Raw genomic sequence first — 13524 nt, 5'->3', positions numbered from 1 at the left:
GCTGGTCTCGAACTCCTGACCTCACGTGATCTGCCCGCCTCAGCCTCCCAGAGTGCTGGGATTACAGGTGTGAGCCACTGTGCCTGGCCTTTTTTTTTTTTTTTTTTTTTTTTTTAATTTTGGAGGCAGTATCTTGCTCTGTGGCCCAGGCTGGATTGCAGTGATGCGACCATCGCTCACTGCAGCCTTGACCTCCTGTGCTCACGTGATCCTTCTGTCTCAGCCTCCTGAGTAGCTGGGACTACAGGTACGTGCAACCAGGCTCAAATAAGTTTTTATATTTTAATTTTTTGTAGAGACAGGGTTTGCTGCGTTGCCCAGGTTGGTCTCAAACTCCTGGCCTCAAAGGATCCTCCTGCCTTGGGTTCCCAAAGTGCTGAGAATACAGTTGTGAGCCACAGAGCCCAGCCAGAAATGTTCACTTGAGTAGGGCTGCAATATTGCACCAGCACAAAACCACCACAAAATTGGACAGAATTTCACATTTATTGGATAAATACATGCAGGCACTGTGCTTGGCATTGGGGCTCCAAGTTAGCAGACGTGGTTCCCACCTTGAGCTCAGTCTTTCTGTGGGGGCCACTGCACAGGCGTGATGGGTCCTGGGAGAGGGTGTGCAGCTAGGGCAGGGGCAGAGCCGGAGAAGACAGCCTCCAAGGGTGGGGACGTCACGGGCCCGTGCCCGCTTTTTATTTTTTCCTTGAGACGGAGTCTCGCTGTGTTGCCCAGGCTGGAGTGCAATGGCACAATCTTGGCTCACTGCAACTTCCACCTCCCAGGTTCAAGCAATTCTCCTACCTCAACCTCCTGAGTAGCTGGGACTACAGGTGTGTGCCACCACGCCTGGATTTTGTATTTTTAGTAGAGATGGGGTTTCGCCAGGCTGGCTTCTTAACTCCTAACCTCAGGTGATCCACCCTCCTTGGCCTTCCAAAGTGCTGGGATTACAGGCGTGAACCACCGTGCCCAGCCCAGCCCCTCTTTTTCTGTATCTTCCCACTGGCTCTGTCATTAATTCAATGAAATTATGTCAAGCACCTACTAGATGTCCCACGCCCTGACATATCACGAGGCATCATCCCAAGGTGAACAAGACAAGTATAGCCTTTACCCTCACAGTTCACTGAGAGATAGCTGCTAAGTACGTCAATCATTAAACAGGGAAAAAACATCCAGGCTGCCGGATGAAGAAACATGACGTGTGCTTTGAGGGAGTAGTGCAGGCTGGTGGAAGTGTGAAAGACGTGAGGACCCAACCAAGTGTGACATGTGAGCTGGGATCTGCTGGTCAAGGAGGGAGGGGTGGCGAGATGGAAGGTTCAGGCAGTGGGAGCTGTCTGGGTGAATGCAGGAAGACAGGAAGGAGCCTGGCCTGGGAGAAAGGCTGGTGTCACCAGAGCTTCGACAGGGAGGCAGCACGGCTCTAGAAGAGGCTGGGGAAGGCCACAAGGGTCTCATTTTGCAGGGTGCTGGAAGGCATGCCAAGGAATTTGGTCTTTGGCCAAGAGCAAGGCGTGTGCCACAGTCACGTAGCGACACAGGTCACATTTGCTTTCTGCCAGCAGAAGAGACTGGACTCCAGTGCAGGGGAGTGTGCAAGGACAGGTTCTGGGGGGTGGAGGCATCTGTGGACATCCCAGGGCAGGGGTGAGGGCCAGAACATCCCTAGGTCCTGAGACTACAGTTTCTCCACATTTAGATCAGACATTCTCTTCCAGGAAGGAAACCAAGAGAGGCTGGTGAACCGTCCGGTAATGACAAGCCCTCACTTTTGCAGCCCTCTTAGCTGGTCCCTCAGCAGGTCTTCCCTATGAGCCTGCAAAGGAGACAGGCAGGAATGAGCTCCATGTTCGAGATAGGGAAACTGAGGGCCAGGGAGGGGCAGTGACTCGCCCGAGGGCACACGGCAGAATGCAGGCAGAGGCAGAGTGGCCCTGGGCATCCTGAGTCCAGTTCTGGACACTCCGCACCTCACAGGCCTGGACTCAGTCCTTGCCACCACCACTCTCAGAGTCCTTCTCGTGGAGGGGCTTTAGGCAGCCCGGATCCCCAGCCTCTTGCCCAGATGCCAGCTGCTCAGAGTCTTCTGCAGGGATTCCATTCGGGACACCTCTGACAGCCTCCATCTTCTCCTTCAGGTTCCGTTTGAAGAAACCAACCTGTACAAAGACAAAATTTGAATGAGCAAAGAATTCACTGAGCACTTTGGCCCCAAGAAAATGTGAGAACACTTTTTTTTTTTTTGAGATGGAGTCTCACTGTGTTGCCCAGGCTGGAGTGCAGTGGTGCGATCTCGGCTCACTGCAACCTCTGCCTCCCAGACTTAAGCAATTCTCCTGCCTCAGCCTCCTCAGTAGCTGGGATTACAGGCGTCTGCCACCACGCCCGGCTTTTTGTATTTTTAGTAGAGATAGGGTTTCACCATGTTGGCCAGGCTGGTCTCGAACTCCTGACCTCAAGTGATCTGCCCTCCTTGGCCTCCCAAAGTGCTGGGTTACAGGCATGAGTCCCCGAGCCCAGTGAGAACACTATTTTATTTCATTTTATTTTATTATTTTATTTTATTTTATTTTATTTATATTTTATTTTATTTATTTTATTTTATTTATTTATTTTATTTTATTTATTTTACTTTATTTTATTTTATTTTATTTATTTTATTTTATATTTGATTTGATTTGATTTGATTGATTTGATTTGATTTGATTTATTTTATTTTATTTTATTTATTTTATTTTATTTTATTTTATTTTATTTTTTATTTTATTTTATTTTATTTTATTTTTGAGATGGAGTTTTGCTCTTGTTGCCCAGGCTGGAGTGCAATGGCACCATCTTGGCTCACCGCAAGCTCCGCCTCCCAGGTTCAAGAAATTCTCCTGCCTCAGTCTCCTGAGCAGCTGGGATTACAGGCATGCGCCACCATGCCCAGCTAATTTTGTATTTTTAGTAGAGACAGGGTTTCTCCATGTTGGTCAGGCTGGTCTCGAACTCGCGACCTCAGGTGATCCACCCGCCTCTGCCTCCCAAAGTGCTTGGATTACAGGTGTGAGCCACCGTACCTGGCCTTCATCTGTAATGTCTACTCAGCCTTCAAATCCCACCTCAAATGCCACCTCTCCTGGGAGGCCTGCCAGGCCCTCACAGCCTAAGTGAGGCTCCTGGGTTCTAGGCCCCAGGCCACACAGGCCCTTTGCAGCCCTCATTCTGCTTGCTTCTGCCTGTGTCCTCTCTTAGACTGTGAGCGCCACAATGGCAGGGAGCATGTTTGTGGCATGTGCCTCTGTGTCCCTGTGCCTGGGACAGTGCCCAGCAGCCAGAAGGACCTCCATATTTGGCATACTTCCTTTTCCTCTCCCAGGACGCCTCGTCCTGGCTCTGCCAGGGATGGGCTGAATGACCGTGGAAAAGTCTCTCTTGCTGTTTGTGTGTGTGTGAGACAGGGTCTCGCTCTGTCACCCAGGCTGGAGCGCAGTGGCATCATCATGGCTCACTGCAGCCTTGACCTCCTGAGCTCAAGGGATCCTCCCACCTCAACCTCCCGAGTAGCTGGGACTACAGTTGGGTAGCATCACGTCCCCCTAATTTTTAAAATTTTTTGTAGAGGCGGATGCTTTCCATGTTGCCCAGGCGGGTCTTGAACTCCCAGGCTCACATGATCCACCCGCCTCGGCCTCCAAAGTGCTGGGATTACAGGTATGAGCCACTGCATCTGGCCCTCGCTTGTTCTTTGGACCTCAGTAGCCTTCTCTGTTGAAGGAGGGAGTAGGCTGAGGCCCCCTGGCTCTTATGCCCTCTGGCTTGGCATTCTCCTCCCTGGCTCCCACCAGATCCCCTTCCCCAGCCTGGCTGTCTCAGCAATGCCTGTGACCCCCGGAGGCACCCACCTTGTAAAGCACTATGAAAATGAGCAGCAGCAGCAGCAGCCCCCCGATGCCGCTCAGCACGTAGAGGTAGAGCATCTGCTTCTCATACACCACGTCAACCTTCATGACGACCTGGGAGCAGGGGGAGGGGAGTGCCGGAAAATGCCTTTTCCACCCCTGAAAGTCCCTGTGAATCTGGTTCCATTCCCCATCTCCTCCTATCCGGACTGCATCACCCGCCTGGAGTCTCCAGCTGCAGACCCTCTCCCTTTAACATGTCACCTATTGCAGTCGCTGCCGTGACTTGGCCAACACACACCTTAGGCAGCCCTAGGCCTTCAATGGCTTCCCTGGAATCGCACGCAGCTCAGCATTCAAAGCTGTCCAGAATCTGGCTTTTGCTTACCTGTTAGATGCAGCTTCCCTCCTCCCCTCTGCCTGCCAGCCACACTGAATTTCCTGCTCTTCAAACCTGCCCTGCCAACGCTCACCACAGAGGCCCCTGGCCTTGCTGCCTCTGCTTAGAGCACTCTTTCTTCACTGTCTGACTCTTGGCTTGGTAACTCCTTTGATAAGTTGCCATCAGATTGATTTTTTTTTTTTTGAGATAAGGTCTCACTGTGTTGCCCAGGCTGGAGTGCAGTGGCATAATCATAGCTCACTGCAGCCTTGAACTCCTGTGCTCAAACGATCCTCCCATCTCAGCCTCCCGAGGCACTGAGTACAGGCGTGAACCACCACGCCTGCCTCTGACAGATCCTTTTGAGATGAAGTCTCACTCTGTCGCCCAGGCTGGAGTGCAATGGTGGGATCTCAGCTCACTGCAACCTCTGCCTCCCAGGTTCAAGTGATTCTCTCACCTCAGCCTCCCGAACAGCTGGGATTACAGGCGCCCACCATCATGCCTGGCTAATTTTTGTATTTTTGTAGAGATGGGGTTTCACCATGTTGGCCAGGCTGGTCTTGAACTCCTCACTTCATGTGATCTTCCTACCTTGACCTCCCAAAGTACTAGGATTACAGGTGTGAGCTACTGCGCCCGGCCTCGACTGAACTTTACTCGACACATAAGTCTACTACATCTCAGGCAACTCTGGGGTTGTGTGCCCACCAAGGGGAGAAGAAGCTTCTCCCAGGCTGATGGTTCTGGCAGTGGGAAGTTCTGACTTGCACAGAGCCCAGGAGCTCTCCCACATCTAGGTCTGCTCTGGGGCTCCTGGGCTCCCTCTGTTGCCTGTTCCTGAGGCTTCCAAGGAAGTGGAGATACCTGGGCCAGGGAGGCGTTGCTGCCATAGAGGTGGAAATGCTTGCTGCTGTTGAAGGAGATGGAGAGGGAGCTGCAGAGGCTGAACATGGAAGAGGCCTGTGGGAGCAGGGAAAGGCATCAGAACCCGGGAGAACGAGGACAGAACCCACTGGCTTTTGCCCCCACCACAACACAGTGGGGAGGGGCAGAGAAGGGGTTCCAGGGGGGTGCACCCATCTCTACACAACTCTCTATTGTGGCATTCTTTTCTATTTTTTTTTTTTTTTGAGATGGAGTCTTGCTCTGTCACCCAGGCTGGAGTGCAGTGGTGCCATCTTGGCTCACTGCAACCTCTGCCTCCCGGGTTTAAGGGATTCTCATGCCTCAGCCTCTCAAGTAGCTGGGATTACAGGCATGTGCCACCACGCCCGGCTAAAGTTTTGTATTTTTAGTACAGACGGGGTTTCACCATGTTGGCCAGGCTGGTCTAGAACTCCCGACCTCAAGTGATCCACCCACCTAAGCCTCCCGAAGTGCTAGGATTATAGGCGTGAGCCCCGCCCCAGCCTCTACTGTGGCACCCTAATATGTCGCTCCCCATTGTTGTAAGGAAAGCTTTTCTATAAAGAACACACAGGAACTATCCATAGGCCAATGGAAACAGCATTGCAAATATCACAGAAATCATTGTTCTCTTTCACCTGTGACTGTGTAAATGGGATTTTTCTTCAAGATGGAAAAGAAAAATGGAGGCAGACTATCTGGTGGGAGCCCACCCACAACGGCCCCAGGCAGTGGGGCCCCCACAGCAGCTCCACATCTCTTAGGAGCGGGGACTACCTCGATCTCTCCCACCAGCTCCAGAGTCCCGATCACTTGGACGAGGATCTCCTGCCTGAAGACAACAGGGCAGCGGAACAGGGCTCCGGGGAGACAAGGCTGACGAGGATGAGGAAAGCGGGGTCAGGGCGGCTTCATTCCGACCCGCGTACCGCCCAGCCCCACCATCTCTCAGCTCACACGCCCATACCTCAGCTGCATCCGGGAGCCTCTCCAGATCCTCATAGTGGCAGGGCACAGGAGGCTCCTAGGAACAAGCGGCAGGTCTTCAGTTAGAGCCTCCCCAACCCAGATAAGACACTGGCATCCCAGCTTTCCCCTGCCCTGGCCCTGGCCCTGGGTGAGTTCAGACATCTCTGAGTCCAGCAGGACCTGAATTCATCCATCCTTACTCTCCATACACCCAGACTTGCCCCCTTGATTTTTTTTTTTGTTAGAGACAGGGTCTTGTTCTGTCACCGAGGCTGGAGTGCAGTGGTGCGATCATAGCTCACTGCAGCCTCAAACTCCTAGGTTCAGGTGATCCTCCTGCCTCTGCCTCCTGAGTAGCTGAGACCATGGGCACGGGCCACCATGCATGCCTGGATAATTTTAAAATTTGTTTGTAGAGACTGGAGTTGTGCTATGTTGCCCAGGCTGGTCTCAAAATCCTGGCCTCAATGGATTATCCCACTTCAGCCTCCCAAAGTGCTGGGATTTGGGAGGCAGAGCCACTGCGCCTGGCCAAGCCCTGCCCTCTGTACCCTCAAATGCACTCACCCCCAAGACCTGAGGAGGGTAGCCCCTCCCTCTACAGGCAGCACTCACCATCTGCACGCTCCACTGGTGTGTGATGGGCCCCTCGCTGGGAGGCTGTGGCACCCCAACCACAGCCTCCAGGGTGGGTATGTTGTGGTCGTGGATGGAAGGCTGGATCCTCACCTGGCACAGAGGACAAGGGATGCAGAGCCCTGAATGCCAGCCACCCCAGCTGCCCCCAAGACCCTGTGGGCCCTTGCACGCCTCTTCCAGTCCTCATTGGCTGAGTCCCCAGGGCCCTTGTCGGTTAGGCAGTGTCCAGTGACTGGGCGTGGCCAGCTTCCGTCCTCAGGGCCTTGCAGTATGGCTTCCATGCTCTTCCAGCTTTCTCTGCCCAGCACGCTCTCACACACCCTGCAAGGGCCTGCTCTAATATTATCTCTGAAGGCTTCGCTGACTCCCCAAGGACAGGGCAGCTCCCCCTTCTGGGCTCCCACAGTGTGCTCTGCATCCCCAGCAGGACGGCAAAGGATCTGCTTGGATGTCTGCATCTCCACTAGACCATGAACTCCCTGAGGACAGGAGCCATTCTTACTCCACCTCCAGTCCCCTACTGCTTGACACAGTGCCTAGTGTGGTGGCTCACACCTGTAATCCCAGCACTTTGGGAGGCCGAGGTGGGCAGATCACTTGAGGTCAGGAGTTTGAGACCAGCCTGACCAAGATGGTGAAACCCCGTCTCTACTAAAAATACAAAAATTAGCCAGGTGTGGTGGCACAATCCTACAGTGCTGGGTACTCCGGAGGCTGAGGCAGGAGAATTACTTAAACCCAGGAGGCGAAGGTTGCAGTGAGCCAAGATCATGCCACTGCACTCCAACCTGGGCGACAGAGTGAGACTCCATCTCAAAAAAAAAAAAAAAAATTTCTGAGCACCTTTTATTAAAAAAAGAGCTACCTGTGTTAAGGCTGGGAGACTCAGATATGTGTAAGAAAGTGACACAGAAGTGGCACTAACAATGTCTTGGGAAGCAGGGAAATGTATCAAATTAGAAGGATTCTATCATTTATTCATTCAACGAACATTTGTGGACACTTGAAATACCAGTTAAATTAAAAAGGCCAAATGTCAGGGGCAGTATTTGAATTTGACTGTGAAAGATGGACAGGATTTTTTTTTTTTTTTTTAGACAGAATATCACTCTGTCACCCAGGCTGGAGTGCGGTGGCACGATCACAGCTCGCTGCAACCTCCACCTTCCAGGTTCAAGCGATTCTCCTGCCTCAGCCTCCCCAGTAGCTGGGACTACAGGCACACACCACCACACCTAGCTAATTTTTGTATTTTTAGTAGAGATGGGGTTTCATCATGTTGGCCGGGCTGGTCTTGAACTCCTGACCTCAGGTGATCCGCCCACCTGGGCCTCCCAAAGTGCTGGGGTTACAGGTGTGAGCCACCGCGCCTGACCAGATGGACAGGATTTTGACAGATGAAGGTGGGAGAGGGCATCCAAGAAGAGACATGCGGGGAGCCAGGATGGCACCAGGTGAGAGGGATGTGGCTGGAAGGAGGGTGCCTGGGAAGGAGAACAGGAGCTGAGGCTGGAAAGGAAGCCCAAGATCACACTATGGGGCCTGGAAGGCTTGAGAGTGAGGAGTTGGAGCAGCATCAAGGAGGCAGTGGGAAGTCACAGAAGGTGGCAGAAGAAGAGAGTGGCTCCAGGGAGGTCCATCCCCTGCAGGCATGAGCTGGAAAGAGGCTGGGAGAGGCGGGTCATGGCCCATGTTGGGAGCCTCTCTCAATAGTCCAGTTGCAAGAAGGTGAGGAATTGGGTCTGGGCAGTAGCAGAAAAAGGACACAGACAACCAGACTCCGGGAGGCAGTAGGACAAAGCAGGAGGAAGGAGAAATTCATCCAGACACATTAAGTTTTCCTTGAGGAAGAGACGGTGCTTTCAAAAGATTCCACGCAAGCCAGAGGAGATGCTGGCTTAGGGGAAGACAGCAAATTTGGTTTAGAATATGTTGAGACCAGGCCAGGCACAGTGGCTCACGCCTGTAATCTCAGCACTTTGGGAGGCCGAGGTGGGTGGATCACCTGAGGTCAGGAGTTTGAGACCAGCCTGGCCAACATGATGAAACCCTGTCTCTACTAAAAATACAAACATTAGCCTGGCGTGGTGGTGGACGCCTGTAATCCCAGCTACTCAGAAGGCTGAAGCAGGAGAATTGCTTGAATCCAGGAGGTGGAGGTTGCAGTGAGCTGAGATTACGCCACTGCACTCCAACCTGGGTGACAGAGCAAGACTCTACCTCAAAAAAAAAAAAAAAAGAAAAGAAAAGAAAAAAGAAAAGGTAAAAATAAAGCACCAGGCACAGAACCTGGGTTTGGAGACTGGGCAGGATGCCAGCACCTAGCTAAATACCTAACTTAGAATAGGCCAGGTGCGGTGGCTCATGCCTGTAGTCCCAGTATTTTGGGAGGCCGAGGTGGGTAGATCACTTGCAGTCAGGAGTTCCAGACCAGCCTGGCCTACAGGGCGAAACTCCGTCTCAACAAAAAAATACAAAATTAGCTGGGCATAGGGCCGGGTGAGGTGGCTCATGCCTGTAATCCCAGCACTTTGAGAGGCCGAGGGGGGAAGATCATGAGGTCAGGAGTTCAAGACCAGCCTGGCCAACATGGTGAAACCCCATATCTACTAAAAATACAAAAATTAGCTGGGGGCATGGTGGCACGTGCCTGTAATCCCAGCTACTTGGGAGGCTGAGGTAGGAGAATGGCTTGAACTCAGGAGGCGGAAGTTGCAGTGAGCCGAGACCGTGCCACTGCACTCCAGCCTGGGCGACAGAGTGAGACTCCATCTCAAAAAAAAAAAAAAAAAAATAGCTGGGCATGGTGGTGGATGCCTGTAATCTCAGCTACTTGGGAGGCTGAGACAGGAGAATTGCTTGAACTTGGGAGGCAGAGTTTGCAGTGAGCCGAGATTGCACCACTGCACTCAAGCCTGGGTAACAAACAGAGCAAGGAATAGTAGCTCATTCAATGTTGTTATGAAAAAGCAGGTTCTCTCTCAGCATCCTCCTTGCTCTCAAGTCCTGTGATTCTTGAAATAATGCATCCAGTGGCAGAAAGGAGTTAGCATATGCTGCTGCTGGAAGCCTGTAAGTGGAGGCTGTGACGCTCTAGAGAAAGGATTATTGAACAGTTGGATGGCTAGGATGAGGACTGTGTCTACTTGGTGCCTGCATCCTCAGTCCCCGGGATAAGGAATGAATGTGTGACCTATAAGGACCTTCCACATTGGGATTCATACCTGGTACATGTGCTTGACTTGGTGGATCTTGGGGCCTTTGGGGGTGAAACTGACATAGAGTGTGGAGTTTTCCTGGCTGCGGAGAGAGAAGGGCAGCGATGGAAGAACGAAGTGACAGCAACCCGGGCTCCAGGAAGCTTCTGAGTGCCCAGCCACTGTGCTAGGAACTGCACAGATACCATCTCATTCAATCCCTACCACAACCTGCTCTTTCCCAGAAACTAAGGCTCCTGGACAGGGCCAGCCTCTTGTCCAAAGCCCACAGTGGAGAGACAGGACTGGAGCCCAGGGAAGTGTGTCCAGTGGAGGCTATGTCCTCCCCACTGCGCGCCACCTCACCAGTGTCTCCACTGTCCTCTGGGCCCTGTTCATCTCCTAGATAATCGTATCCACTGCTGATGCCCCTCGCACCCATCCTTCCAACACACACTGCTGGGTGACCTTCCCAACATCACTCACTAGTTCTGCCACTCACCTGCTCAGCATTGGCCAATGGCCCCCTACTGTGAGGGAGGGTCAGGTCCAAAGCCTCCCATGTCCAGGCAGTCTCCTCACTGCTCCCCTGCACACACCTGCCCTTGGCTAATCCTGCCCAATCCCTGTCCCCCAGGTCTGCCCCACTGCTTCCTCCCTCCTTGCCTTTGTCTGGGCCATGGTCTCTGATGAGGACACCTAGGTTCCTTTTCAGCTCTTCCCCTAATGGCCTCATCCTCCAGACCCCAGTCCAAGCTGCACTTTCTCCACGAACCCTTCCATTTCTCCCCCAACCCACACTCATCTTTCCTGGCTCTAATTTCATGTCAGTGTCATACTGTGTGGCATTGATGTTCAAAAGCACTGGAGGTCAGGCGCGGTGGCTTACGCCTGTAATCCCAGCACTTCGGGAGGCTGAGGCAGGTAGATCACCTGAGTTCAGGAGTTCAAGACCCGCCTGGCCAACATGGCAAAACCCCATCTCTACTAAGAATACAAAAATTAGCTGGGCATGGTGGCAGGCACCTGTAGTCCTAGCTACTTGGGAGGCTGAGGCAGGAGAATTGCTTGAACCCGGGAGGAGGAGGTTGCAGTGAGCCGAGATTGTGCATCTGCACTCCAGCCTGGGCAACAGAGCGAGACTCTGTCTCTTAAAAAATAAAAAAAATTTAAAAAGCACTAGAGACCTGAGCTCGGACACTGTCCCTGTCCTTCTCTGTCCTTCTGTAACTGAGCCAACTGGAAAAAGCCACTCGATTTTGAGTTTCCTTTTTTTTTTTTTTTCAGACAGGGTCTCACTCTGTCATTCAGGCTGGAGTGCAGTGGCATGATCTCGGCTCACTGCAACCTCCTCCACCCAGGTTCAAGCAATTGTCCTGCCTCAGCCTCCTGAGTAGCTGGGATTATAGGTGCCTGCCACAACGCCGAGCTAATTTTTGTATTTTTAGTAGAGACAAGGTTTCACCATGTTGGCCAGGCTGGTCTTGAACTACTGACCTCAAGTGATCCACCCACCTTGGCCTCCCAGATTACTAGGATTACAGGTGTGAGCCACCGCGCCTGGCCAAGTTTCCTTTTCTATAAGCGAGAAGACCTGTAACAGGTTTTTTTGAAATAGCAAAAAACGGACATAACTCCCTCCATTTTTGTTGAAGAGGCCTTTACCCATTCCTGTCCATAGGCTAGGATAATTTTAGAGCACTGAGATAACATGCAAAAACAGCTATCATGTAGTTTTTAAAACTAAGTCTGGCATTAAAGGGGACATCTGTAAACAACTAACTATGTTTTGCTAAAGATTTATAGAAGCACTGTGACCTGACCAAGGACCAAGAAGTTCCCAACCTCCTTGTATCCTCTCTGGTGCCCGGATGTCTGTGCTAAGTTACCTCTTGATCTTAACCCCTTTCTCTTCCCCCTACCCTTAACATTACAGATGGTCCTTTAGAACACTAGTTCACTGTCTTCTCAATTGCCTGGCTTTCCAGATAAACCTGCCTTTCCTCCCACCAACTCTTGCTTCTTAAGTCTGGCTTTCAAGTAACAAGCAGCCAGACCAGAATTCAGTTACAAACCCAACTAGCGATCCCCATGGTTCCTTCCTGCTACTGTGTTCTGAGAGTCACTGACTCTGTGTGTGCATGAGTTTGGGCTCTCCCACCTGACTGTAAGCTCCCTGAGGGCAAGGGGTATTGTGATAACTTTTCTCCTATCTCTCCTGGCATTATCGGCCCCCAGGAGGGGAGAGAATCTAGGGTGACTGAAACAGTCAGGAGCTTGGCTGGGCCTTTGGAGTCAGACAGGCTGAAGCTCAGACCCTGGCTTTAGTTCTTCCAGCTATTGGACCTTGGGTAAGTGCCGGCCTTCTCTGAGCCTCAGCTTGTTCATTGGTAAAATGGAGAGCGGCACAGCTGCCTCACAGAGGTGCTGAGGGCTCCAGGCAATGTCAGCAACTGCGCAGTGCAGCTGGCCCTCAGTCTGATATAAAATTAGTGTTCAATGAGCTTTTTCTTCCATCAGTAAATGCTAATCCTTCCCTGAGCTCTTCCATGGCCCTCACATTTTGGAATGTTGAAAACTTTTGGGGTTGTGGCTGGAATCAGTTCTAATTACCCCAAGGGGCTCTAAGAAAGGAAGGAGGTTCAGAAGGAGAGCCCCAGGGGCAAAGTCGGGGCCCTGGGTTGGGAGGCTGCGGTGAGAGGAGAGGGTTGGCTGTCTGCTGGGAAGAACTTACTCCTGGATGAGGATGTTGATGGGGTACAGGATGGGGATGATGGTAGTGGCTGAGTTGTCCTCCAGGAGGCCTGAGTCCTCATTGTTACTGCATTGGGGCAAGGAAGAGGCCAGTGTTAGGAGAAGGGCTTGGCCAGGTCTGAGACCATGGCAGGGATGTGGGCGCGGCCTGCTCACCAGGTCACATTGGCGTGCAATTCAACCGAGTCCCCCCAGGAGCTGTTTACCAGTGTATTAAACATCATCTGCAGAGCAACCTGGCAGGAAAGGAGAGGGCAATGGAAATGGAAGGGTCATGAGGAGCAGCCTCACGGCCCCCACATCCAATCACCATCATCTCAGGGACCCCTTATCAAGTGCTCACTGCACCCCAAGCACTGAGCTAGGATTCTACCCATTGCAAAGATGAGGCAACCAAGGCTCCAGACGGTTAAGTTATGTCTATAAGGTCACAAAATGAATAACCCAATCCCAGCTTTGCCTGATTCCAAAGTCCAGGCTCTCAAACATGACACAGAACAGATTCACATACATTTCTCTTAGGTAGGGGCAAGGTACACCCTTCTTGACAATCACCTGCTCCCTCCTCCTGAGCCAAGAGCTCCCTGCCCTCCACCAGCTCAGGGCCCCTAGGCTGCTTGGTCCCTGGAGACTTGAAGCACTCACCAAGTGGCCTGCTTTGAAGATGGGAGAGCTCACATTGCAAGATAATGCCCTGGACAGAAGCCTGGACTCTTCAGGAAGCTCCTCGCAGCTCACAGGTATCTGGCTATGGGGCTGAGAGTGAAAGGAGGAAACAAGTTTGTTAATG

At 52.1% G+C, this 13524-nt stretch overlaps 1 protein-coding gene across 2 annotated transcripts in view; it reads right to left on the bottom strand.

Moving 5' to 3' along the window:
• Nucleotides 1-467: 467 nt before the first annotated feature.
• ITGAL (integrin subunit alpha L) overlaps nt 468-13524 on the bottom strand; it is a 50668-nt gene continuing 37611 nt past the window's right edge. For both annotated transcript variants that reach the window (XM_055365904.2, XM_055365906.2), the window contains exons 22-31: nt 13380-13490; nt 12891-12970; nt 12715-12801; nt 10008-10083; nt 6760-6873; nt 6143-6199; nt 5953-6051; nt 5134-5229; nt 3888-3998; nt 468-2159 (exon numbers count right to left, since the gene is read on the bottom strand). In XM_055365904.2, coding sequence (XP_055221879.2) covers nt 1986-2159; nt 3888-3998; nt 5134-5229; nt 5953-6051; nt 6143-6199; nt 6760-6873; nt 10008-10083; nt 12715-12801; nt 12891-12970; nt 13380-13490 — 1005 coding nt within the window. In that variant the 3' untranslated portion in view covers nt 468-1985. The remainder of the gene's footprint in view (nt 2160-3887; nt 3999-5133; nt 5230-5952; nt 6052-6142; nt 6200-6759; nt 6874-10007; nt 10084-12714; nt 12802-12890; nt 12971-13379; nt 13491-13524) is intronic.

Source organism: Gorilla gorilla, chromosome 18, assembly GCF_029281585.2.
Source record: "Gorilla gorilla gorilla isolate KB3781 chromosome 18, NHGRI_mGorGor1-v2.1_pri, whole genome shotgun sequence".
NCBI classification, from domain to species: Eukaryota; Metazoa; Chordata; class Mammalia; order Primates; family Hominidae; genus Gorilla; species Gorilla gorilla.
This window is presented reverse-complemented; position numbering and strand designations above follow the sequence as displayed.